The sequence below is a fragment of the Linepithema humile genome, chromosome 3 (assembly GCF_040581485.1).
Source record: "Linepithema humile isolate Giens D197 chromosome 3, Lhum_UNIL_v1.0, whole genome shotgun sequence".
In the NCBI taxonomy this organism is placed as follows: Eukaryota; Metazoa; Arthropoda; class Insecta; order Hymenoptera; family Formicidae; genus Linepithema; species Linepithema humile.
Genome location: NC_090130.1, coordinates 4,406,083 through 4,429,488, shown reverse-complemented (window position 1 = coordinate 4,429,488; position 23,406 = coordinate 4,406,083). Strand labels below are relative to the sequence as shown.

Genomic DNA, 23,406 nt, shown 5'->3' with positions numbered 1-23,406 from the left:
ATTTATATCACCCTTGACACAGTTCTTTGTACCGCAAGATACCAATTATTTTCTCGTCTATACTTGTTATCAGTTAATGTTTTTTGCAAACATCCAAGTGTTTCTCTGAAGATATTTGTGCTCTTTTTCTTGTATCTTTCTTTTACCTGTTTTACGGGCTTTATTTTTTTTCATGACAATTTATAAGTTTGAACCACGAAGGGAAGTGATTCAGTTATTCGAGGCCAGGTCCTTTGTGACGGCCGCGCTGAGCTCTGGAAGCGTGAACGCGAGGTAGAAAAAGGCAAATTCCTGTATAAGATTCATTAGGAGTATCTGTAAGGGAGCCGAGAAACAGTGGGGAAAAGTTTTTTGTTCGCTTCGCGCTTCGGAAAAAGAATTTCCACTTCGGATTATTCCGTTATAGGCACAAGTCCAACGATTATTCTGCGGACTATAATGTAAACAACTAAAGCTCGTAGAAAAATGAAAGTGTTTTTAGATAAATTCATAATTAAAAAATTACTGATTAGGACTTTATATCTTTAGAAATCAATTGGCAAGAAATCGCGAATATACGGATTAATGAAAAGATCTCTTTCACTCCCGTCAAAATAATATCGAATTACTGGATTAGCACGCGCTAAAATCTCATCACGTTCACCAGTGTGCGAAAAGTAAATTCTCGGAAATGTTGTTGCGCAAATGTGACGTTACCTAATCTTAATTCGTTACCATTTCGAGCGACTAGAGGCACGCCGCAAATGCTTGAATTCGCTATTGCTGAAGCGGCTTTCCTCTCGAAAGTCAATCTGAGCGGAGTTCGTAATGCTATGTCGGTGTTTGCGGTTGAGTCCGGTGCCGTTTCATTCCTAAGCCGCGAATCTGTTTCTCTTACGACCGAATAATTCTCCTCCCTAAATCTTTCCGCATTTCGCGTCAAGGTTGACCGATAACTTTTCCCGCCGATAAGACTACCTCATCCAATTTGCATGCGAGTAATTCGTAGTTTGTATGGCAACGTCGGGCGAGCTAGCGCTATTTTGGACCGTGAATTCAATTGAACCGTGAATCGATTAAGCAATAGAACGATTTTCGGTATTCTATCTAAATTGCGAGGATATTACACATGTCTGATTACTGAGATATTAAATGTAGGAAATTAATAATTTGCGATATTTAGCGATAATTTCCTTAAAATAAAATTAGCAAAACACCGACTCCGAATTGGTTACAAAAAGAAACTGAATGAAAGATTCACTACATCTGGGACATCGTGTATGCATTGAAGGCGCGAAGGGCCCGAGAGTAGAATTGCAGTCCTTTGTTTTAGCGTATTTGCAGCACGTCGGCGAATGAATTATTTATCGGCGCCATTTCCTTTCACATTGAAAACCACGGCAATGCAATGCCGTATTCGTTAGACGCGTCGATTTGTTAGCCCGGTCCTGTGTCTCTTTCGCCCGAAGTATCCATTAACCCGGGAAACCGAAGTTCCAAAACAAAAACTACCCCGGGCGAATCAACTCGGTTTACAGCTTTGTTGTCAGATGCAATATTACTACAGCAGTTTCCGGTAAACTGAACGACATTTCTGGAACACTCGCGTACGCAGTGATAAAAAAAACCAGGGAAAAAGATCAGCATTCTTCGCAAGATCATGTGTCTTTCACCCTCTCTCTCTCTTTCCTTCTCTCGCTTTTTCTCTCTGCCGCGATATGCGTCGTCTGCATCAGACGTTAAACGGGATTCCGCCGTTTCTCGAAGAAATAAATTTTACGCACGTCCCGCGCACGTGTTTCACATGGAAGATCGCGCAATGATACGTACTCTCGCTCATTTGTCATAAATACAGCCAGCATATTCAGTTTCTTACTATCGACGACGAATTTATATACTATGTTGCTCGTGCATGTTCTTTATGTACATAAATTGTGAAATATTCCACGAAATTTTTTGATGTATTAAAGCGACATTTTTTTGTACAACCATTTTTTTTCGACAGGCGCGTACATCTGGCGTCTCTTTTTTATTAATTTTTCGGGGAATAATATACATATGTATATTTAATACTTCCGTTTTAATATCGCAAGAACGTCAATAATACAATACGCAAGTCGTGCGAGAAGGTCGCACAGTTCCGATGTCTCGAATTAAGTTCAATGCACGCATGGGAACTTCTACATACATAGTAAATTCCCAAAAGGGCTGCTACGTATGGTAGAGAGACTGTGAAACGCCCGTTTATTTAGAAAGTATCGCGTATGTGCCATTATTCAGCTGCAGCGGGATGCACCTGGGAATTCTCCCGAAGCGATTGAAATGCCGGCGTACATGCGCACTCGAGAACTTATAATTTAACTCTAAAGTGTTCTCGCATGCACCCGACATGTTAATTAGTAATTTCCAGTTTGTACATCTAGTTGTGGCGGAATGTAACGTATCAATCTCTTTTGCCGTTCAATCGTACTGTAATCGAATTTACAATCTCCCCGAACGCATTCGCTCGACAGCGCCGACTAAGAAGCTGGAACAAGTTCGACGACCGCCTCGTTTGTTTATCCAGTAATGTACTCGTTTGTACGTGTGATCCGCTTACACTTACTGTGCGTGTGATTACATGCGATCGAAAATACTTTTCGAAAATATTTTTTTATACATGTTGTAATTGATATTTTTAAACTTTTGATTGCACGCAGTTCTGTACATTTGTTATATTTTTTTTTAACTTTATAAAAAAAATTTTTTGTGGAATATTTCGTTAAAACCGTCATACGTATTCACATCCATTATTCAATACGCGGATGAAAAAGAAGTAATGATTAGTGCTTTTATTGTAAAATTTATCGATTTCATATCTCTGTCGTACGTTCATATCTCTGTCATACGGATCGTTATCAAAAAGTAAAACGACAAATTATCCGACGCTTTAACGAATAATATAAATGTCAATATCTTTTATTTTCACGATATTCAGAATTTTTATATTATTTTTTTTGTTTTATCAAAATTTGGAGCCACTTTTTAATCATTTTTTCGTTTTATCCAAAAAATTTTCTAGCAAAATAAATTTTAACTTAAGTTCTTTTATTATTTAAATTTTTTGAAATGTTTTTATGTCACGCGTATGTTAAATATAAAATTATGATTATTAATAAAAATTTTCGGCGTGCCAAAATTTTCTGCGGGAAAGCAATTGAAATGCGCGATGAATAAAGAGATTTCTTCATTATTGCACGCTTTAAAAACACGCTTTATTCTGTTAAAACTTAATTCCTTTATTGTCCGTTTATATTTTTTTTCTTTTTTCTGGCTTGTATCTGGTATTGTTTGGTACGTACGTAATATATTCCCTTTTCAGTTGTTTACGTGTGTGTGTGTGTGTGTGTGTGTGTGTGTGTGTGTGCTTTACTCTCTAACATCATTCCATATCGCCCATTTATTCTGAAAAGGAGAGAAAGCTCTCGCTTATAAAGATATGCAGAAAATACTTTGATTTACGACTATGAATGCGAAACATGTTTTATCACCATCGGTTATAAAAGATCGCTATGGGTGCTGTACCATGGGATTACGGGGAAATATTTAAATCTTTCGATTTTGGATACATGGAAATTTGACATTCCCCCGAAGGGAATTTGTATGCAAATCTATTCAAATTGTTCGATCGTGAATCAAGTATGATGAATGATTTTGTCACCGTCAAGCGATCGTGTAAGACAAATTTTACTATCTCAAATTTTCAAAGAAAAAATCTCCACTATTCGCGTACGATGAGCCAAGAAATTTAAACATGAGAACCTTGACACAGAATAAAGTGCAAATATAGTAAGAATGTGTTTAAATTAAATCTTGCAGGAAAAATCTCCGGTTGGAAGATTAAATGATTCTCTTTTGCAAGCGCATAATAGTTGGCAATTTCTACTTCTTAGGCGATCTTAAAGTTTATCACATGTGGTAAAGCCCCATAGTGTCTCTGCCTTTTAATTAAAGCGATTTATCTCTCGGGAAAGAAGCTTCTGGCACACGAAGATAATGCGTTAAACACTAAAAGTGATTGTGTCCGCGGAGGTGTGTAGGTGCCGTTAAAACGTGTGCGGGATAGCCCATAGCGAAATGCAAAACGGGTGTGCTTTGTTGCCCGTATAATTGAGGGTACAGTAAACGCTGTGCTGTATTCAGGACCTCGCATTTAGCATTAAACGGGACTATTTGATTCTTAGTCTCGACGGCATGATTGTAGACAGAAGCTCGGCCACAAACAAAGGCTCATACCTAATCAAGGAGGGGTTTCGCTTAGCGCACTCGACGACAGATGTCCGAGATGATTAATGTACTGCGGAAGGAGATACATAAATTTATTATATTTGTTATAAGTTTATTCAAAATCGACTTTTGTCATACCGTTTTATAATGCTGCGATTCATGACGCATCTTAAAATAATTATAAATATTGTTTACTGCCGGCGAAACTTTGTGTACCAGCAGTACCAACGTAATTACGTGAAGTTTTTTCAACTTTATTAATAAAATTAATTTTTTTTGTTAGTTTTAAAAAGGGTAAATAATTTTGACCGTGTTTTTAAAGTTACAGTTAAAAATTCAATGTCGCTAAAATGCTTCTCAAACTACAACAAAAATAATGAAATCTGAAATTAAATTGCTTCTTATTTCCAGTTTTTATAATTTTTTAATTCAAGACATTCTCTACAAAGCTTAGCAATTAAATTTACACTTAGCGGAAGAAATACGAGTGCTGCGAAAGATCGAATGTAACGCGTCGACTATGCATCGACCTATTGCATCGGGTATTTAAATTTGCACGAATTCTCGAGAATGATATGAGAGTACTTCCGTCAACCGGTTATATAGATACACGAAAAATATTTACAATATAAATGCCGAAGCTGGCTGCCTGTTATCGTTGTGCATATTGCCCAACAGGAAATTCTTTCTATCAGAAAACTACATTTTCTTTCCAAAGTGCACTCTCTTTGAAGCCCTCGTGTGCGATCTCAAAGACGGTGGCGCGCCCGAGGCCACACTTGCTCACCAAGAGAGGGATGAAGTTTCCGCGTTGTGCGCGCGTAAGCAGCCGGAAATCCGGGGTTTCACGCCGCAGAGCTAAGAATGCATAATAACCCTGTGTGTGACCAATTTTTTTCATTAAATAAAGCCAATGTTTTCTGAAACTCGGTGCGCGTTTTTCTGCAAATTACAAAGCCGCACTTTGGACAATAGACTTCCAGTAGTCGAGATTTACTACGCGAGCCGCTAAGTCGGAGCAAAGTGTCAGCTGTATCACTTAAATACGCTTACAAGCAAATATATGGAATTTTTTTGAATTTGACAATATTCCGACACGTTGTGGAATCGCTGAAAATAAGAGACGCGTATTTTTTTACGAAGCTAACTCAATATATTGAATTATAAACGAGTATAATAGAAATTATATAAAATATATGGAAAATGTTTGAAACGACAAATTTATCCGGACGCTTTATAAAATGATGTATTCAGATTTTTCCAAAATATTATATTTTTTAACATACGCTCTCATCGTCCTCTTTCCTTCGTTATTTATTTTTTAAATTTCAAGATTTTTCATGCAGATAGAAATTATCAAAACATTTTACATTTAAATTTACTCATATAATAACAATATGGTTTTTCGGAACCATGTTTTCGTAAAATGAGCTGCAACGCTGCGCTAAAATGTGCACCATATACGCACGCAATTAGGAATATCCATCTTCATTGTTATCTCGCAGTACGGAATATAATGCAAAACAAACTGTTGTCAAGTACCGCGGCGGCGCAAGCATGGTACTTGACAACCATTCACACGACGTGTAAGCGAAACGCAAAAACCGCTGGCTCATCATAACTTTTTAAATATATGTGAATGCGATAAAAATTATTTGTATTATTTATTGTTAGTAAGATATTCTGATTAAAATATATGTAAATATAATTTTTCGCTCAATGTTTTTATATATTTTGCTAATATCTCCACACATTTTTCTGTTTCAGGAACCTATTTTATTCTATACGACTTTATCGACTTCTTCGAGAAAGATCAGGCCAGTTCCATAGATCGAGAGAAGTTTCTCAACATTATTCATACCATCTTCAAAAATATGTCGCAAATTGAACGAGAAGCCATCATTTTCCAAGTAAGTTTTCGTCACTATATAGACTTTCGCTTTTTCTTGTTGATGATTAAAATCTGACACAATTTAAAAAAAAACCGGAATATACGTAGCTTTTTCTTTCGATAAATCACATGAAATTGCTTTAAAAACGTTATTATACCGGTTATTGTTGTTTTTACAATTTTTGTCTCTGGCTATTTCGTAAATAAAAATTTATAACATTTGTGCTCCGATATGTTGTTCACATGGAATTTCTTCGTTCACGAAATACTCTTGATTTAAAATATTGTTTCGCACTGTGACTTCATTGTTAGAAATATTTTATAGCTGCAGAAAATAGTAAAACCGTATATTCTCACGGTATATGTGAGATACGTACAACTGGTAACGTGAAAATAATAGATATTAACTGAAAGATACGATAGTAGCTGAAATTAAGTTGGAGAAATGTATCAGTTTTACCGCTTTAACCGCTAATTAAAAGCGAGTACAAAATAAAATAGTACAGATTAATTTATTTTATTTTAATTACACATCTATATACCGACAAACAGAGCGCTTTAGAACGCTAAACGCGTTTGAACTCTGGAAACCAAGGTCTCTCACGGGATTGAGATAGCATCCGAATTACGTTCCTTACACAGAAGTGTATATACACGTCGAGCAGAAGGCACAGCGGCACACTGCGACCCATATTTTTTTACAAACTACCACTCAGCGAGATCCCGGCTATATTCATCGGCCTCGAGCGCTCTTCTTGTTAGCTAACTTGTACTTGTAACTGTCGCTAAGTCGCTTCGGGGTTTCCTTTTTGCAGCATAAAGAATTAATGGACCATATATCAGATGTCAATTTGCACGATTTATTGAAATAAATAGTATTTGACATATGCATATACAATTGAACATTATCATCTTTGAATATTAATTAATTAATTAACTGCAGGATATATTGGTGTTTGATTTATTATAAATCTTGACGTTTAGTCTGCTATTTTTGCGAAGATAAAAAATTGAAAAACTGAAATTCATGAATGTTACACACATAGAATTATTGCATTAACAGAAATGGGTCAAATATAAATGGAACAGTAGTAAAAATTTATGCATTTTTTTAGAAAACTATAATATATGTATATTAATTTTAGCAAAAGATCGTAAGATTACGCTATATTTTCTTATTATTCTCTTGATCTTTTCGGCACGGCGCCACAGGAGCGCGAAGCAGTCACTATTGATCGGCGCACAGATTTTGCGAATATTATAACGATAACTATTACATGTTTTGCTGCTGCAACCAATATATATATATATATATATATATATATATATATATATATATATATATACAGCTTCCATATCGAAGGGGTTCGTAAGACAACAACGTAAAATCACTTTGATCTCTTTTATTAATTCCGTGCCTGCCGCTTACGAGCACCTTCCTTTCTCTTCTCCTTCGCTCTGCCTTCTGCTATACGTCATCATAACATTTTCGCACGTGCCATGTGCTTTTTCTATTTTATGCGTTCCGTTACGTTTCATTCTGCACTCATTCTGGTGCTGTATCGAACCATTTCCATGAATAAATTAAACAGAAATACAGTTTCTCAAACGTTCTGCGTGTTATTTTAGAAAAAGTAATTGCGCCTTTTCGAGTGCAAATAAAAGACGAGTATTAAAAGATGGAAATTGCCACGCCACTTCTCGAAGTTTGTCATTAAGTTTTGTGCATTCATATTTCCACGCCTTGCTTTGCAGCCAGTAACTCGTTAAATTTATCATTCCTTTTAGTAGACTAAATAAATTCAAACTTTGCTAGCCATACATCAATATTATTTACGAATGAACAAATATTCTATAGTTGTGTAAGAAAATTCTGTTATATTTTATAATTTACCGTTTGTGGAATGCGAAATACAGAAAATTCGTTTCTGCTGCATATTGCTGCACATCAATTTTTCGCCAAATTATAACGTTTTAAACATTCGACGCGCGCTTCATTTATGAATGAACGCGGCGCGCGTAAGCTGTTGCGTAACTATTACGCTATATTACAGTTACTACAATCAGCTGCTCAGCTGACCAGTAGTAGCGTAGATCGAGCGAGAGTCATGTGCGAGAGACTGCCAGAATCAATCGGCTTTGCCCCAGAATCGAAATCACTCGGCATGTGATCGCGGATCGATATAATTAATCGATTAATATCTTCGCGTAAAAAAATTGCAGCGAAACAAGTTTTCTTTAAAGATGAGATTCGAGTATTTTTAATAAATCCAGAAACATTCATCTTGGATAATTAATTTGAGATATCATGGATTAATTACGAAAGTTAAAGTAATTATTTCGGTGAGGCAGAGTGTAAAAATTTATAGTTTAAGATAGTGTTTATATTTATATGCCTCGCGGCTGCAACAAATGCTTTCCAGACGGCACATATATACATTCTGCGGCAACAACGAGTATTTTTTAAATAGCATATACCTCCACAAGAGGTTAATATCCGCACATGCGCGTCAGACTAGAGAAACGTAGGAATATCACAACAATACTATACGCGCTCCAACTTCATATAGTAATTCACGATAATGCGATAGTAATTCATAATTAATGGCGACATGATGCATAAAGCAGTGTTCAGACATAATAATTTCAGCTTTTGTTCGTGATTGTTGGCCCGTTTACTTATGTATGAAAGTCTCGCGGATCGCGTTAAAAATGCACGCCGGCATCAGCTTGCTTTGCTAAATAGGATCGGTCACGGTTATATTATTAAATGTGCATTTCTCACTGCCACGTTGGATACGGATGGAGCGTAAAGTAAAAAACCGTTAATTGGAACGCCTATCTCGCTGTTTCCTTTATTTCTTTTTCCACGCAGCTTTTTACGCCCTCCGGTCTTTTTTTGCGCGCACGTCGATTTCTCGCGAACCAGAGACAATGCTCCATGTAATTGCGATTATAACGAACCGCAATATTTTTTTAATCAAGAAGAGTTGCCCTCTATCGGCCGATGAAACTCAAATTTGACTCGAAAGGGAATATTTATCGATTCGTTTGCTTTTGTTGAACGACCGTAATTAAAATGCTATCTTTACCTTTCATGTCATACCGCAAACACAAATTACACAGAGTAGTGTAAAAGAATTTTTTGCGCATAGACATTTTTTTAAAAATCAACTTTTACATTTTACTTAAAAAAAACTCAGTCTACTGTTAACCACGGATTTTGTTTTTTTTTTTAATTTATCACATTTAATTCATATTTTTTACTCGCTCTTTTGATCATTTTATTGTGTAATGGTACTTTTAGAAAGAATAAAATTTAATAGAAATTAATAGAATTTATTGTCTGATAGTGTATTGTACATTTGATTTTGCAAACAATAAGGTTTATTCCACTTTTTCTAGCGAACTAAAATTTTTTAAATTGTAATCACTACGGTGTAATATCTCTGCCGAAAATATTTGTTCGGCGAAAATTCACCGTGGTGTAGTTTGTGTTTCTTGAGTGATTTACGGAATACCCATATGCAGTTTCCAACGGCGCTTCCTTATTTTCCGGAATATGTTCGTGTGTGTTATAACCGTGTGTTACACGGGCAAATACACGATCGCGTTGAATAAAGAAGAAAAAGCGAGAACAAAAATAACGAGACTCGTATAGCACTGTCGCCGGAAACGAATTATTGGTAATCCTCGATTTGTGCATTGTTAACACGTTTATCGGAAGCTATCGTGTAAATTAAATACGCGAAAAGCAAGAATTATTTTTACATGTAAAAACCATTTGTGGAAATATTACTTCAGTATATCATGACTACATATAACAGAAAACAATGTAAAATTCAATTTTTTTACTTTTCTTGTATATAATAAATATTAACACATTCAAAAGCATCTAAAAATGATTCGCTTTCTTTTTTTATACAAACTTTCTTTTGCAGAATGTGAGGTCTATGTTTTTGAAAAAAATTAGTGAAAAATTGTTAATAAAAACTTATTAATTTTTAACAGTAAATATGTTTGTAGTGTAATTTTGAATTTTATTAACAAGGCTATCTTTTCAAAATTGATTGAAAAATGGACTTTACTATTTATTTATTATGATTCATATTTTTATACAATTTAATTTGGGAGAATTTTTAATTTCTTGTCTTAAGTAGTTCTTGCGTGATTCTTTATACATTCGGCACATGTGACGACAGATACGTAAAGCGTATTTATGCGCTTCAGAAGATCGATTACAAAATATCTATCTTTGTTATTAGTTCACTGAGTATCATAAATACTTTTTTAATACTAAAATTCACCCAATATTTCAATTATTAGCACATATCGCCGTTTTCATTCGCGTAACTGCCATTCTTTCAAACTATGGTACGAACAAGCTATACATAAAAGAGTACAATAAGATCATCAAATGCTAGTAATTAACCGGAATGTGTTTGAAAAGTCGCATTTGATGGTAGTTCCAACGATATAATGCGAGGTTATTTCTCTTTCTTCAATAAAAGAACTTACATTAATTCAATAAAAGAACTTTTAAAATAAGTACAAAGGAAAACAATCAATGTGTTTAATGTAATAAAGATGTATGATTTTATAACATTATAAAAGTCACCGTCTGAAATTTTAAGAGCTACTTATTTTGTATTGACTATTATAATATGGCAATAATAATGTAAAAAATGACAGTTTTCTAATAATTTCAATAATTTTAGAGGTTCTTAAATTTTTTGTATTTTTCTATATTGAATATTTTTCGCTATTTCGATATTTCTAAAAAAGTTAGTTTATGTAATGCATTAAAAGTCGTATAACTTCATTGAATTCAGATTTAGATATAAATATATAGATATTGATTTTCTCGTTTATTTATGAGAATAAAAATTTAACCAGTTGATTGGTAATGTATCATATATGTACAAAGAAAAAAGTGCCAAACGTGGTAATGTATCATATATGTACATTTCTAAATAACTCCACTAATTTTCAACAGATTTGCACCAAACTTGATATCCTAAGGTTTTTTGGGCTGCTGAATTCAAATCTGTTGTCAAAATTGCAAAATTCAAAATGGCGGATCCAATATGGCGACTGTTAATTGTTAAAACGACTCAAATATTGGAGTTAGGTAAAATATGTATAACACCTTATTTGTAGAGCTTTTTATGAGCTTCATTTTTTGTTTGACAACTTTTTTCGTACAATCAATACTTTTTGAAATAATTAACAAAAACAGTTTTATTTTTGAACCTTTGAAGGGGGCTGGGGGCGGAGGAAGCATTTGCGCCAAAAATCCATTTGGGAATATTATTTACTAGATAAAATAAGTATTTAGGCTGAATATAAGTCAAATCGGAGATGATCGCTTTTCGGAAGTCCACCTCCCTTTTTTGATCCACTTCCACTTTTGAACTGGAAAGTCGTAATAAACATTTTCAAAAATCATTGTTCTTGTTTTGAAACGCCCTTTCAAATGATCCCCACTCGACCCATGGTGTCATTTAACATTTTTCACCCCTATTCTGCCCCCCCCTTGCCTCCCAGGGCGCGGGGGGAGGAGGATTCACACTCATTCCGAAAAGTTGCTTTTTCGAAAACTTTGAACTCATGTTTCACCGTTTTTTGATATTTTAACTTTTGGCTCTTACCGCTTTTGGCACAAATCTTTCGGAAAAATCTACCACTCAACTGGTTAAGAACGGACATAAAGTATATTTTTTCACGTAATATCTAGTATTAAAAATAGGATTAACGATATTATATACTCTAAATAAAAACAGCGATTAGCTTTATATTACATAATGTGTTCATTTTTCTAAAAGAAAAAAAATTAGTTTAACTAATGTATTTAATAGGATAAAATTGAATAGGACAATAATTAAATATGACAAAACGCATGCTCTCGCAACAAAATTCCATAAGAAAGATCGAAGATCTAATAAACACAACACTTCTAACAAGTTTTCTAGTGCGTGACAAGCTGGTTGTGGTCGTGAGGAAAATCGATATTGTTATGTACTCGGGTAATGTCACTCTTCAAAGCGCTCCATTCTGCTAGCCGACCGCTAATTACTTTCCGATCAGCAGAACGCCACGTCAAAGTTGCTTTGTCAAGGGCCGCGTTTCATGGCTGCGTGAAACCTCGAGTTCCGTGTACATTTCATTAAGTAGCCAGGAACAAGGCACATCGGCGAGGATGTCTTCCGTTTACGACGGTACATACGGCGCACATAAAGGTCGTCGGGAGAACTTGTGTCTTTGATAAATTTATCGCTAATCCTGCACACGCGCGAACGATTGAACGGAATAAGTTCGTGAAAACACACGCTTGTTTACCGTTTCGATTGGTGGAAAATTGAGTGTAAATATGTATACAATACAAAGTGATCCAAGCATCATCGATGTAATTTCGTTTAATTCCTAAGTTGTCGTCTAATCCCTAGTTGTGTTTTACATAATTAAAAAATCGTTAACACAACGAAAAATAGAAAGGCGTAATGAACAAAATATTGCGCATTATATAGGAATTTATTTTTAATAATTTATTCTATTTTATGTAATTTTTATTTTCAAAGATTTTTAAAAATTTAATTTATTTTAATAATGCGTTTTGATACATCATCAAATTAAAAATATATATTACATTATAATACATATTAATTAAAATTAAAACACTGAAAATGTTTTAGAAAGAAAAGTTTTTAAAAACGCGGATAGATTAATTCTTTTAAAAACAGAATTATTTTATAAAGTCGAAATTTAATTAAGCTTAAACATATAATCATGACTAATAAAAAATAATGAACAAAATCTCATTATATTTTGCTTTTTTATGAATTTTACTTATTAAAACAGAAAAGCTGGATAAATCTGTAATTTTTATTTTTAAAATTTCTTATAATATGTCGAAAAATTGTGGAATCGTAATTCTTTTTTTGTGAGGTGCAGTAGAACTGAATTTAAATTTGTCGCTCAAGATCAAGCTTTTGATTGATTAAATTTAATTAAATCGATTGATTAAATTGATAAATCTCTAATGGATTTTATGGTTTTCTGTTTCAGTATACCGATTGGGATCGGATAAAGGATGGCTATTTGAATCAGAGAGCGATAGCGGACGTCGTGGGGGATTATTTCTTCATCTGCCCATCCACATATTTCGCGGAATTATTCGCGGCCCGCGGTATGAACGTCTACTACTACTTCTTCACACAGGTAAGCGATTACTTTTGTTATCACGTCTGGTTTAGTAGTATGGACATTAGTCATCGACAGCGTTTGTACACGTCATCGAGAAACAGCGGCGAGTCGACAAACCGTCGTTACACGATACTTCAAAGTTATATCACGATACTCGTGACACAATTGATCCTCATAATTTACGAGGCAAATAAGAAAAGTCGTTTGCGCTTTGATTTATTAAGGTTCTTACGTGGCGACCGGTTATGATTTATACGAGGTGAGAATATCTAAATTGTATTAAATCGCGAATGTGTTGAAGCATTTTAATTACTGCGCGCATCGATAAATCAACGCTTTCAACGTTATTATCTTTGCGTTATATGTGCTCGGCGCAGCGTGATTGTTGTGCTGAGCTTGTGCCGCTTTTCTCCCAAAGTAAACTGAAAGAACAGAGTTTACAAGACCGAGAAATTACCGCAAAAGTATTATGTAAATTGGATTCTGAGCCGCTTGCATAACGCAATAAGAAGATTTCACGATGGAAATAGCCGAGGGGACGAAACGGAAAGACGGGCAAAGAAAAAAGAAAGAAAGAAAGAGAAAACCCTTCGGAATTAGAGAGATGAGTGAATATAACGGCGATGTGATCGTGAAAACAACTGTCTTGATATAAGCGACAACGTTCTGTTAATTTTCAATCACACGGTGTTCGCTTTGTAACATTAATCAATCACGGGGCGCGTTCCTGCTGCCGCGATGAAGTGTGTGGCGAAGATTTGGATAGCGCGTAATAACTAAATATCCGTGTTATCAATCACACACGAATCGCGTGATATACTTCGCCGTTTTGTTGGCGTCGCGCATTTGCGAGCTGTAATCATAACGGAAGACAATACACACCGCTAACAGTGTGTCATCGGAGTGTGTAACGTTTAGATTCAGAATGCGGCAAATTGTGCGCATTCATAACGCTGTACAATTACTCCCCTCGCCTCCTCGTGACCACCGAAATTATTTGAAATGCAAACTCACGCGAACGGACGTTATATCGCTGCGTGCACGAACGTTATACACAATATCGCGTTCGCCGCAGTTCATGCTGTCATGTCCGGCCCTTCATCGCGTTTATCTCGTACACAAAATCATTTCCGTCAAAAACTTGTTGATTGTTAAACACAATAATTGTGGAGAGCTGTCTAAAAAATGTAGCGCGTTAGTAACACTATTTGAATTTCGAAACAATTTCACTCACGAAGATTTGATCGTGTTCTTTTTTTGCAATTTTTGAATGTTTGTTAACACGTTCGTTGCTGCCTATATAATTTTTATTATTTCTATAAATTTTGATGCAACAAATGTCACGTAACATGTAAATTTTTTTGTAAATATTTAAAAAAAAATTTTTTTAATTATATTTATATTGAATATAGATAATACATATATATAATACAGATAATAAAAATAGATGAAACATTTAAATCGATGAAATCGACGCACGGCTTATCACTGAATCCAGTGACAAGTGGTCTGTGGCCACATGCCAAATCCAGCTTAACGGAAATCGCAAGGAAATCCGAGTTTCCCTTGTTCTCTTTCTTTCTCATGGACGTCTCAATTCAAACTACATGTGCCGCGTTATTGAATTCTTTGCGATAGCTGATATCGCAGTGTTCAAGCCGAAAAGTTGCTTCATATGTTCCAAAACTTGAACTTGGATTGGAACGAATTATAACTCAAACCTGAACTCTACATTCCCAAAGTTGGCGGATTCCTGGAATCCGAAGTTTGTCGATCGGCGGATCCCTAAGCCCTAATAGATCTAGATTTTATGAATGCATTATATACAGGGCATTTCTGAAATATTTGAGCAAACTTCAGAAACTTGCACCGAAGCGAGTGAAACAGTTCAATATATACTTGGCAAATGTTCAGTTTTCTCGAAATAAAAATATTGATATGTAACTGTTAAAAATTTTGTTATCCATTTGAAGTAAGCACGAATTTAACGAAATTTTGTAGCGAAAGATTTTGTAAGAAAGTTTGTAGAATGCGATATAAAAGGATAATTTATATTATACATTGTATAAAATTGTAGAAAAATATTGATTAGATTCTTAGAACATTTCATTAGAAAAAAATAATTGTTAAAAGAATTTGTGAAAAATAATAACTTATATTTAAATTTTTTTATTTGGGAAGAAATGTAGTAGTAAAAACACAATGTGTTTTATCGCGTAGTGAATCGAGTGAAACATTCGATCGAATGCCGATAATAAATAAACGTTCGTTGGCACGTTTATATCGTTTTTGCAAGTCGCTCCATGCTTTCGTATTCTGGCAATCGCGAAACGCGATTCAATTTGACGATAACATGATCTCGATGTATCCCACTTGTGTGCTTGGCGCGTGCTTTGCGCCCTCTCGAGCATCCTAGTAGCCGTGGAGTGGTCTTGCTGGAAAACAGCAAAAAGTTTACGCGAGGTGTATATTTCAAGTGGAAATAAATGAAAAATGAATATCTTGTTCACGTAACTGTAATATCATCTGTATTTTGAGGGTTTTTCTCGCGAGACACGGCAACTAACCGCACAGAATTTACCGTCGAACAAACCCGAAAATACGTGTGTTTCACGAGAGAGGGGATTAGAGTAGCAAAAAGGAGCAGAGAAAAAAAATTTAATAGAAGAAGGTATCTCGAGAAAAGATTGTAAGTAATTAGCAATTAATTTTTGCTCAGGTGCAGATTCGCTGGAGATAGAGCTCAGAAATATGGGGAGAGTACTTTTAATAGGGTGGTACATCTTGCGCTGTAACACTATTTTTATCGAAATGCATACTTAATTTCAGTTCCCAGATCCGCTGCGAGAGAAGTTCCTTGAACTAAATACGAAGTTTGGCAAAAGCAGGACATGTAATAATATTCAGACGACTGAAGTCAAACTACAAATGGGAATCTTAGTTCAGCGAGGGAAACTTGGGCTTGCGTTTGCATTGTCAATTTCGAAATTATCTTGATTATCATATCGCTTTCAGTTGCGGCTATCATTTCGCATGTACTAAATAATTACAAACATTAGTTCTCAAATCTCGATCGCCTGACAGCCGACCGCAAAGCGGTTCACTCGTAATGAAATGTCGTTTGGCTAAGTTTTTGACGAATAAAACAATATTGCATTGTGAAGGTACAACAGAGTCACGCGATAAATTGTTCAAAACGGGAGATAATAGTATGCGAACGAGGAGAGAAAAATCCAAACGCTTTAGCTTATCAATCCCGGCTGACAATAATTCACCTGAGCGATTTCTCTCATGTAGTCTATTCGAAAGTATCAAATTGTAAAACGGCCCGTATATATTTTCCCTCGTTGCACCATCCGCGACGCGTCTATCGTCAACTCGCGAACAAAGTTTGCGTGAAAAATAGCGCTTTTATCTAATCCGCGCCGTTGATCGCGTCACTCCTTCCCTACACTTGACGTCGCCCTTCACCCTTCGCGTCTCATCCCCATTCCCACTGCACTTTCCCACTCATTTACTTCTCGCGTTCCCTATTTTTCACTACTCTATTTTCTCCCGCTTCCACATTTCTCGCGCGTACACCTCCTCACGTCGTCTCGCTTCCGTGCTCCTTCCGCCCGCCTCGCCGTCTCTCTCGCAACCTTTCGCGTTGCACTTTTCACTTTGCCTTTTTTTTTTTTCTTTCTTTCTTTCTTCGCCACCCTCTCCTTTCCGTCTTCTCGCTTCACGCTACCCTCTGTCTTCATTGCGAGCCGCGGACCGTGAAACGCGCGTAAGCGAAATGCCGCGGTAGCTCGAGCCGCGAAGGCTCGAGCAATTAGCGTAGAAGGTAATTTATCAGGCGGCGGCGCGCGCGGTAGAAGCGTGCGCTGCTGAAAGTAAAGAGGATGTCATTACTCATGCGCGCTAGCCGTAATCTTAATAACGGCTTTACCCGCCGGTTAGACGATGGCTCCCGCGAAAGTACACGCTTTTCTTTTTTCTTTTGTCGCTCGTTCGCGTTGCTCGCTTCCGCTCCTCGCAATTTCGGCTGTCGTCGTTAGAGCTGCGAGGAGTCAGGACGCATCTGTATCGACCTAAAATCGATATCCCATCATATGTCCCGACGTGCTGATCACGCTATTGCAAACGTGAACGTTTTGGAGCTCGACCCTTCCGTACTGTTTTCTACGGATTTTATACGCGCACCTCAGCATTTTAATTTAATTAAAAAAAAGAATGGAATATATATATATTTTTTATAAAAATTTTTAATTAATAATATTTTTACTTATTTTTTGAATCCCATTTTATAGAGAAAAAATTAATTTTATTTCGAAAATTATTAATTTATATCAACAAATGAATAAATAAAAATCGAAATTTGTTTAGAAGTCAAATACAATAGTCGCAGTATATTTTTAAAACTTTGAAACATAAGTATAAAACTATGTAGTACATTTTGCATCTTTAATTTCGAGAGTTAGAAATGCCGTAATAAACACACTGTTATCTCTAGCGTAATGATAGTCGAAGAGCTAACGACGGGACATACATTGTGTTGCAGAGAACAAGTACGAATGTGTGGGGCGAATGGATGGGCGTGATGCATGGTGACGAAGTGGAATACGTCTTTGGGCATCCCCTGAACTCGTCGCTGAAATACACCGACAAAGAGCGAGAACTGGCTTTGGAAATGATTTTGTACTATTCGCGATTCGCGTACACAGGGTAAGTATATACTGCGCGCGTGTACTGTAAGTCATACATTATCGTGTACATATTGATTGACGTAAGTAAAAGTAAGTATATGTATTGATTCATGTAAAGTATTGGTGCAAAAGGTTCGCGCAAATGTGAAGGCTAACAAATTCTCGGCAATGTCACGATATTGCACTAGACATGTGAAGAGGACGCCGGGATCAATTTTGTCAAGGACAATGTCTATGTCGCGCTTCATTGGCGACTAGATTATAAGAAGTAAAGGCCACAAATCATAGATGCAAATGTAAAGATTACCCAACTTGCTCGGCAATGTTCGATTGAAATATAAATGCCGATTCGGCATTGAACAGATTGCTGACGACTTTGATAGTCATTTTATGCATATATTTGATATATTTCTGTGCAAAAAATGCACTGCAAACTGACTTCAATGAATGATATTTTGTTTTATTATATCCGATAAAACTTATAAATAAAAATGTTTAACAGATTAAAATAAAAAACAAATTGATTTTTATTCAAATTCTAGAAATGAGAAAAAAAGTAGAACAAAATGAATAAAACAAAATTTTTATTTATTTTATATATCAAAAATTTTAACAAAAATTCTTTATTTTTATTGCATTTTTTATAGTTGAAAATGTTACGTGTATATGATTTTGAAGCAACATAATTTTTTACATTATATATGGTAATGATGTGCGAAGATTAATTACACATCTGCAACCTTCGAAATTGTTTATATGCTTTAAATATAAATTACACATATTTTGAAAAATCACGATAAACGATAAACGATTAAATATTTCATAAAGTTAGCGAAATACTTAATCGAAATTTGTACATACTATAGTTAAAATGTCTAATATAATATGAAATTGTAACTTGAAATACATCATGGAGCCAACGTGTCCGGACAAATTTGCTGATGTGCGAAACGAAGTTAATTTAAATTCAAATTATAACTGCGAAAAAGAGTAATTTCGCTCGAAACTCGCTAACACATTTACAGCTAAACTTTCATTTGTTACTACAGAAATGTTAATATCGCGCACGGGGTACTTAGGACAAGGATCATTTTTACAGGCTTAGTTATAAGTATAAAAAGCATAAAAAGTATAAAGAGAAATTTACAACACAAATTTCACGTTTTTACTCATCGTATTGTGTGCTGAAAATATAGTAATCAAATTTTGATTCTATAAAATTTTTTTATGATTATATTGTTACAAACATATTTATATAAATTTTCTAAATATTTTTATTGAAATAAGAAAAATATCGATTTATACTTATTGTCGTTACAGTTGCAATTATCAGAGCTTTAAAACTTAGTTTCAAAAATATTAAGAAAAATAATTCCAGTGATAATTTTCAAGATTAGTACTATTTTACATGTCTGTAGATGCAAATTTTATCTTTTACAATTTTACATTAAACACTTTTCATTCAATAGACTTTAGTCAATTGTTGCGAGAGAGGTATTCAAATTGATTAAAGATACTCGAATTATCATTTGAAGAGACCATAAATTCACCGAGGATTTAATCAAACTTTACGAGCCCGATGTGTAAAATTAAATAGAAGACAAAATTAATACCTTTAATTTTATTTTATTTTCACTCTCGATATAATTATGTAATATATAATTATACATTAAATTAAATACATTCATAAAATATTTTACATTTAATTGCACAATTGGATATTTATACTTTAATGAAATATTGAGTAATAAATCAGCTAACTTATTTACATAGAAAGTTGCGGAAAGCTTTTATATTTTTTGTTAGTAATAAGATTGCTCAACTTTCATCAAGAATATGCTTCCATATATCAACTGTCGATGAAAAAAAGAGGGATTTCCTGTTCTGCAAGATTTATCGAGATTTAAGACTATTATGATGTATCGCTCTGTGGATAGGATACGCTTTTTATTTCCTTTGACGTTCAATCGACATATTGCCTTCACGCGCGATACATTTGAGGTTTACTTTTACCATTATATAATATACAGTGTGAAAGATAGGTCTAAAAATATACCAAGCAAGCGCATAAAATTGTCAAACTTGATTTCTATAATCTTGAATTTTTGAAATTAATAAATTAATAAATACAGAATTACAGAAAATTCTTTTACTTTTTGAAAAGTTAATCTCTTTTGATTTAACAAATAATGGTATCACTTTTTTATAACTTTTGAATATTTCACATGTTTTTAAACTAGATATTTCTTTAATAGAATCGAATTACAGAATTTTGCTAATGTAAAAGTCACTGTAAATTGCAGAACCGTTACATGGAAAGTTGGCAGAATAAAACGTTCAATTATTCCGATGTTTTTAAATCCAATTTGCGCGAAATCGGATCGTTCAAAGTGTCTATCTATTTTAATTATTATTCAATAGATATAATTAATAAATCGATATTTTTAAAAGGTTTTCGTGTAACTTATTTTTAAATCATCGAAATAAAATATCGAAAACTTCACTTTTCTATAGATACTTCGTGAAAATGTCATTTGAAGCATTTTCTGGGACACTATGCTATTCTGTGGCACACGTTTTGAAAAACACTACCTTGGAGGATCCGATTTCTCGATACGTACTGTAATAATGACGCAACCGTTCGTAAATATCGCAAAGTAGCAAGCGTACAAAATTCACCGCAGCATTTCCCTTTTACCTCGCTCCCGACAAATGTCCGTGCCTGCGCGCAACTTCCGACGTCTTCTATCGAAAGAGAACCGTCGCGCTTCCTCTATCGGAGACAGAGATTTTATCTCGATTCCGTTTGAAGTCGAACAGTTCTGCATCCAACTTGCCGCGCCTTCTTCTCCTCGTTACTCTTCGTTTTCTATCGTTTCGCCTCGCCTCTCCACCACCCTCCGCCTCTTTCCTGTCGATTGCTGCTTCTCGTCCCTAGGCGCTCGTCCCACGATTTGCGAGTGACGCAACCACCTTTACCTCTTGAATTATTTTTCAGGAAGCCAACGCAGTCCGAGTCCGACTGGCCGCCTTATACCAAGGAACATCCGGAGTACTTTATTCTGAACGCGGAAAAGAAGGGTTTCGGCAAAGGTCCTCGCACGACAGCCTGCGCATTTTGGAACGACTTCCTGCCGCGACTAAAGGGGATACCAGGTACGTGACGGAGATGGGATTTTCTTTCCCCGCTATAAACCCCGCATGTCACACGGCGCGGACTAATTAGTCCTTGACTCATTGAGCGCCTTCGCATTCGTGGCGCAACCACTTCAGCGTTTCTACACGTGACGAGTGTTGTACTCATCCGTGTGCTTTGTCTAGACATTTCCGTCCTTGATGAGATGTGCTCGTTATGATTACACGGGATATAGTGTTGCGACGAGGACTGCACACTCGTCACGCGTTCTTTCCATCTTTTCTTTTTATTCTACGAACACGCTTAGCGCTCGTCGCGTTTTTATATCGGAGTATACAACTCTTTTTATTCGAGCATGATTGTTATGAACTACGACTGATAATGTCGCGCGGTCAATGGTCTTCAAACTCCCGCAATTCATTTCATAACATTGAATTTGCAATAACATTCTTAATCTCATACAAAATTAATCAACGCCCTACTTAGCGGTAATTTTCACCGGAAGCGTGCAAAAGATCGTTTTTATCGTCACGCGAATACCATGTTCCTCTATAATCTGATGTAATATACTATATATCTCGAGCAATAAATTATTTTAATCGCAGTATCTCAACAATCGCAATAAAACGAATGCTTTCAAATGTATCATAAGGAAGAAATTCGATTTAAATGTACGTGGCATAAAAGTAATTGAGACATTTAAAACTATGTTTTCGTTCTTTCTCGCTTTAGTTAAAAATCCATATCTCAAATTGAATAAATTTTTATTTTATTTTTTTTTGCTATCAAAAAATATATCTTTTATCACATTTTTTCTACAGGATCATTTTTTAAAAAGAAATGTCGAAGACCTTGAAATTCCGATAACCGTAATGTTAAAAGAGAATTCTTGTCATAAAATGTGTCACAATAGCAATATTACGTCGCACTATTATGTTATAAATTTTGATGGCAGCTGTGCCAATATTTTAGTAAACAGAAGATCAAAGCGATTTCGCAAGATTGCTACGTGAATATCTTGATGCTATTTCTCCTTACGTAAATATTTTATTACGTTAGTAATATGTGCGACGGTAAAATGTGTTGTTAAAGGCAAATTCAAATTCTAGTGTACGATTTTTTTAATTTTCTCGTAAGAAAATGCAAAATTGCGATCGCGGATAATATTCTTCCTACCAATTTCCTATGCTCTTAACGCTAGCGCGGTAAATAATTCAGTTATTATTCGATCGATATCGGCCACGTGGCCCTACGTTTCAAGCACTGTTGACCATTTCATTATATCAGCGATTGACATTGCGCTATGCACAGGAGTTTCGCGCATTTCGGGAAAATCAGTAGTCGCGGGTTCGACCGGTTGTTATTGCAAATAAGTTCGATGTTTCTGTTTATCCGGAATATATCGGATTAAACAGCAGCGATTGTTTGCGCGAAACGAGGCAAGCGATTGCGCACGTACTCGTTTCCAATAGTTTTCTGTTCAATACCGCTTGTGTGATAATGGAAAATCACGCGTAATTGAAAGTTTCCGCTTATACAATAACGCTGTAATGACCGTACTTATAGTAATACATTACAATTTTAATTATATTGGGTGGAATCCGGTATAAAGCATTATTGATTTTGATTTTGTAACAGCAAACAAGCGTGCTGTTTGAATAATATCATTCTACAGATAATATTCTACGTATTTCGCAATATTTCTCAAATGATTCGTTTATTGAGGGATCATTTTAATATTTATTCAATTTTATATTTCTTTTTTAATATTTAACTTTTATTGATATTTTTTCATCCAACATCGTAATATGTACTAATAGAATATCAGAAAAAAATTGTATTTACACTGTTCGATACTTCTGATCGATTTAAGTTTGACGTTGTTGGATATTGTTAAAAATTTGTACAAAAAATATTAAATTTGCTAGAAAATTCCTATATTATTATAAAGTTTATCGCTAATCTATTTTAATCTTTTAATGTTGATTTATATTTACCAGAGTAGAAGTATACCCGATGTACTATGAGGCCCCGATAAGGTTTTCTTCGAGTCTATCCTAATAGGGTTGGCCCGAATAGGGCCTGAACAGGACCGAATGAACTTTTTCCTTATTACCAGTTAACGAGGTTATTTTGGTCCGGATTTGATAAGGACCCTCTCAGGAATGCCTTTAGTGTTCCGAGCGGAAATATTAATAAGGCTTCGATAAGGAACTGATCAGGCAAGTCTCACTTCGTGA

General features: G+C 35.1%; 1 protein-coding gene across 1 annotated transcript in view; it reads left to right on the top strand.

The window, feature by feature from the left end:
* The window catches only part of LOC105676546 (acetylcholinesterase-like), a 111,539-nt gene that overhangs the window by 66,137 nt on the left and 21,996 nt on the right, over positions 1–23,406 (top strand). The window contains exons 3-6 of the mRNA XM_012374545.2: positions 6,013–6,155; positions 13,202–13,354; positions 17,886–18,049; positions 21,029–21,186. Coding sequence (XP_012229968.1) covers positions 6,013–6,155; positions 13,202–13,354; positions 17,886–18,049; positions 21,029–21,186 — 618 coding nt within the window. The remainder of the gene's footprint in view (positions 1–6,012; positions 6,156–13,201; positions 13,355–17,885; positions 18,050–21,028; positions 21,187–23,406) is intronic.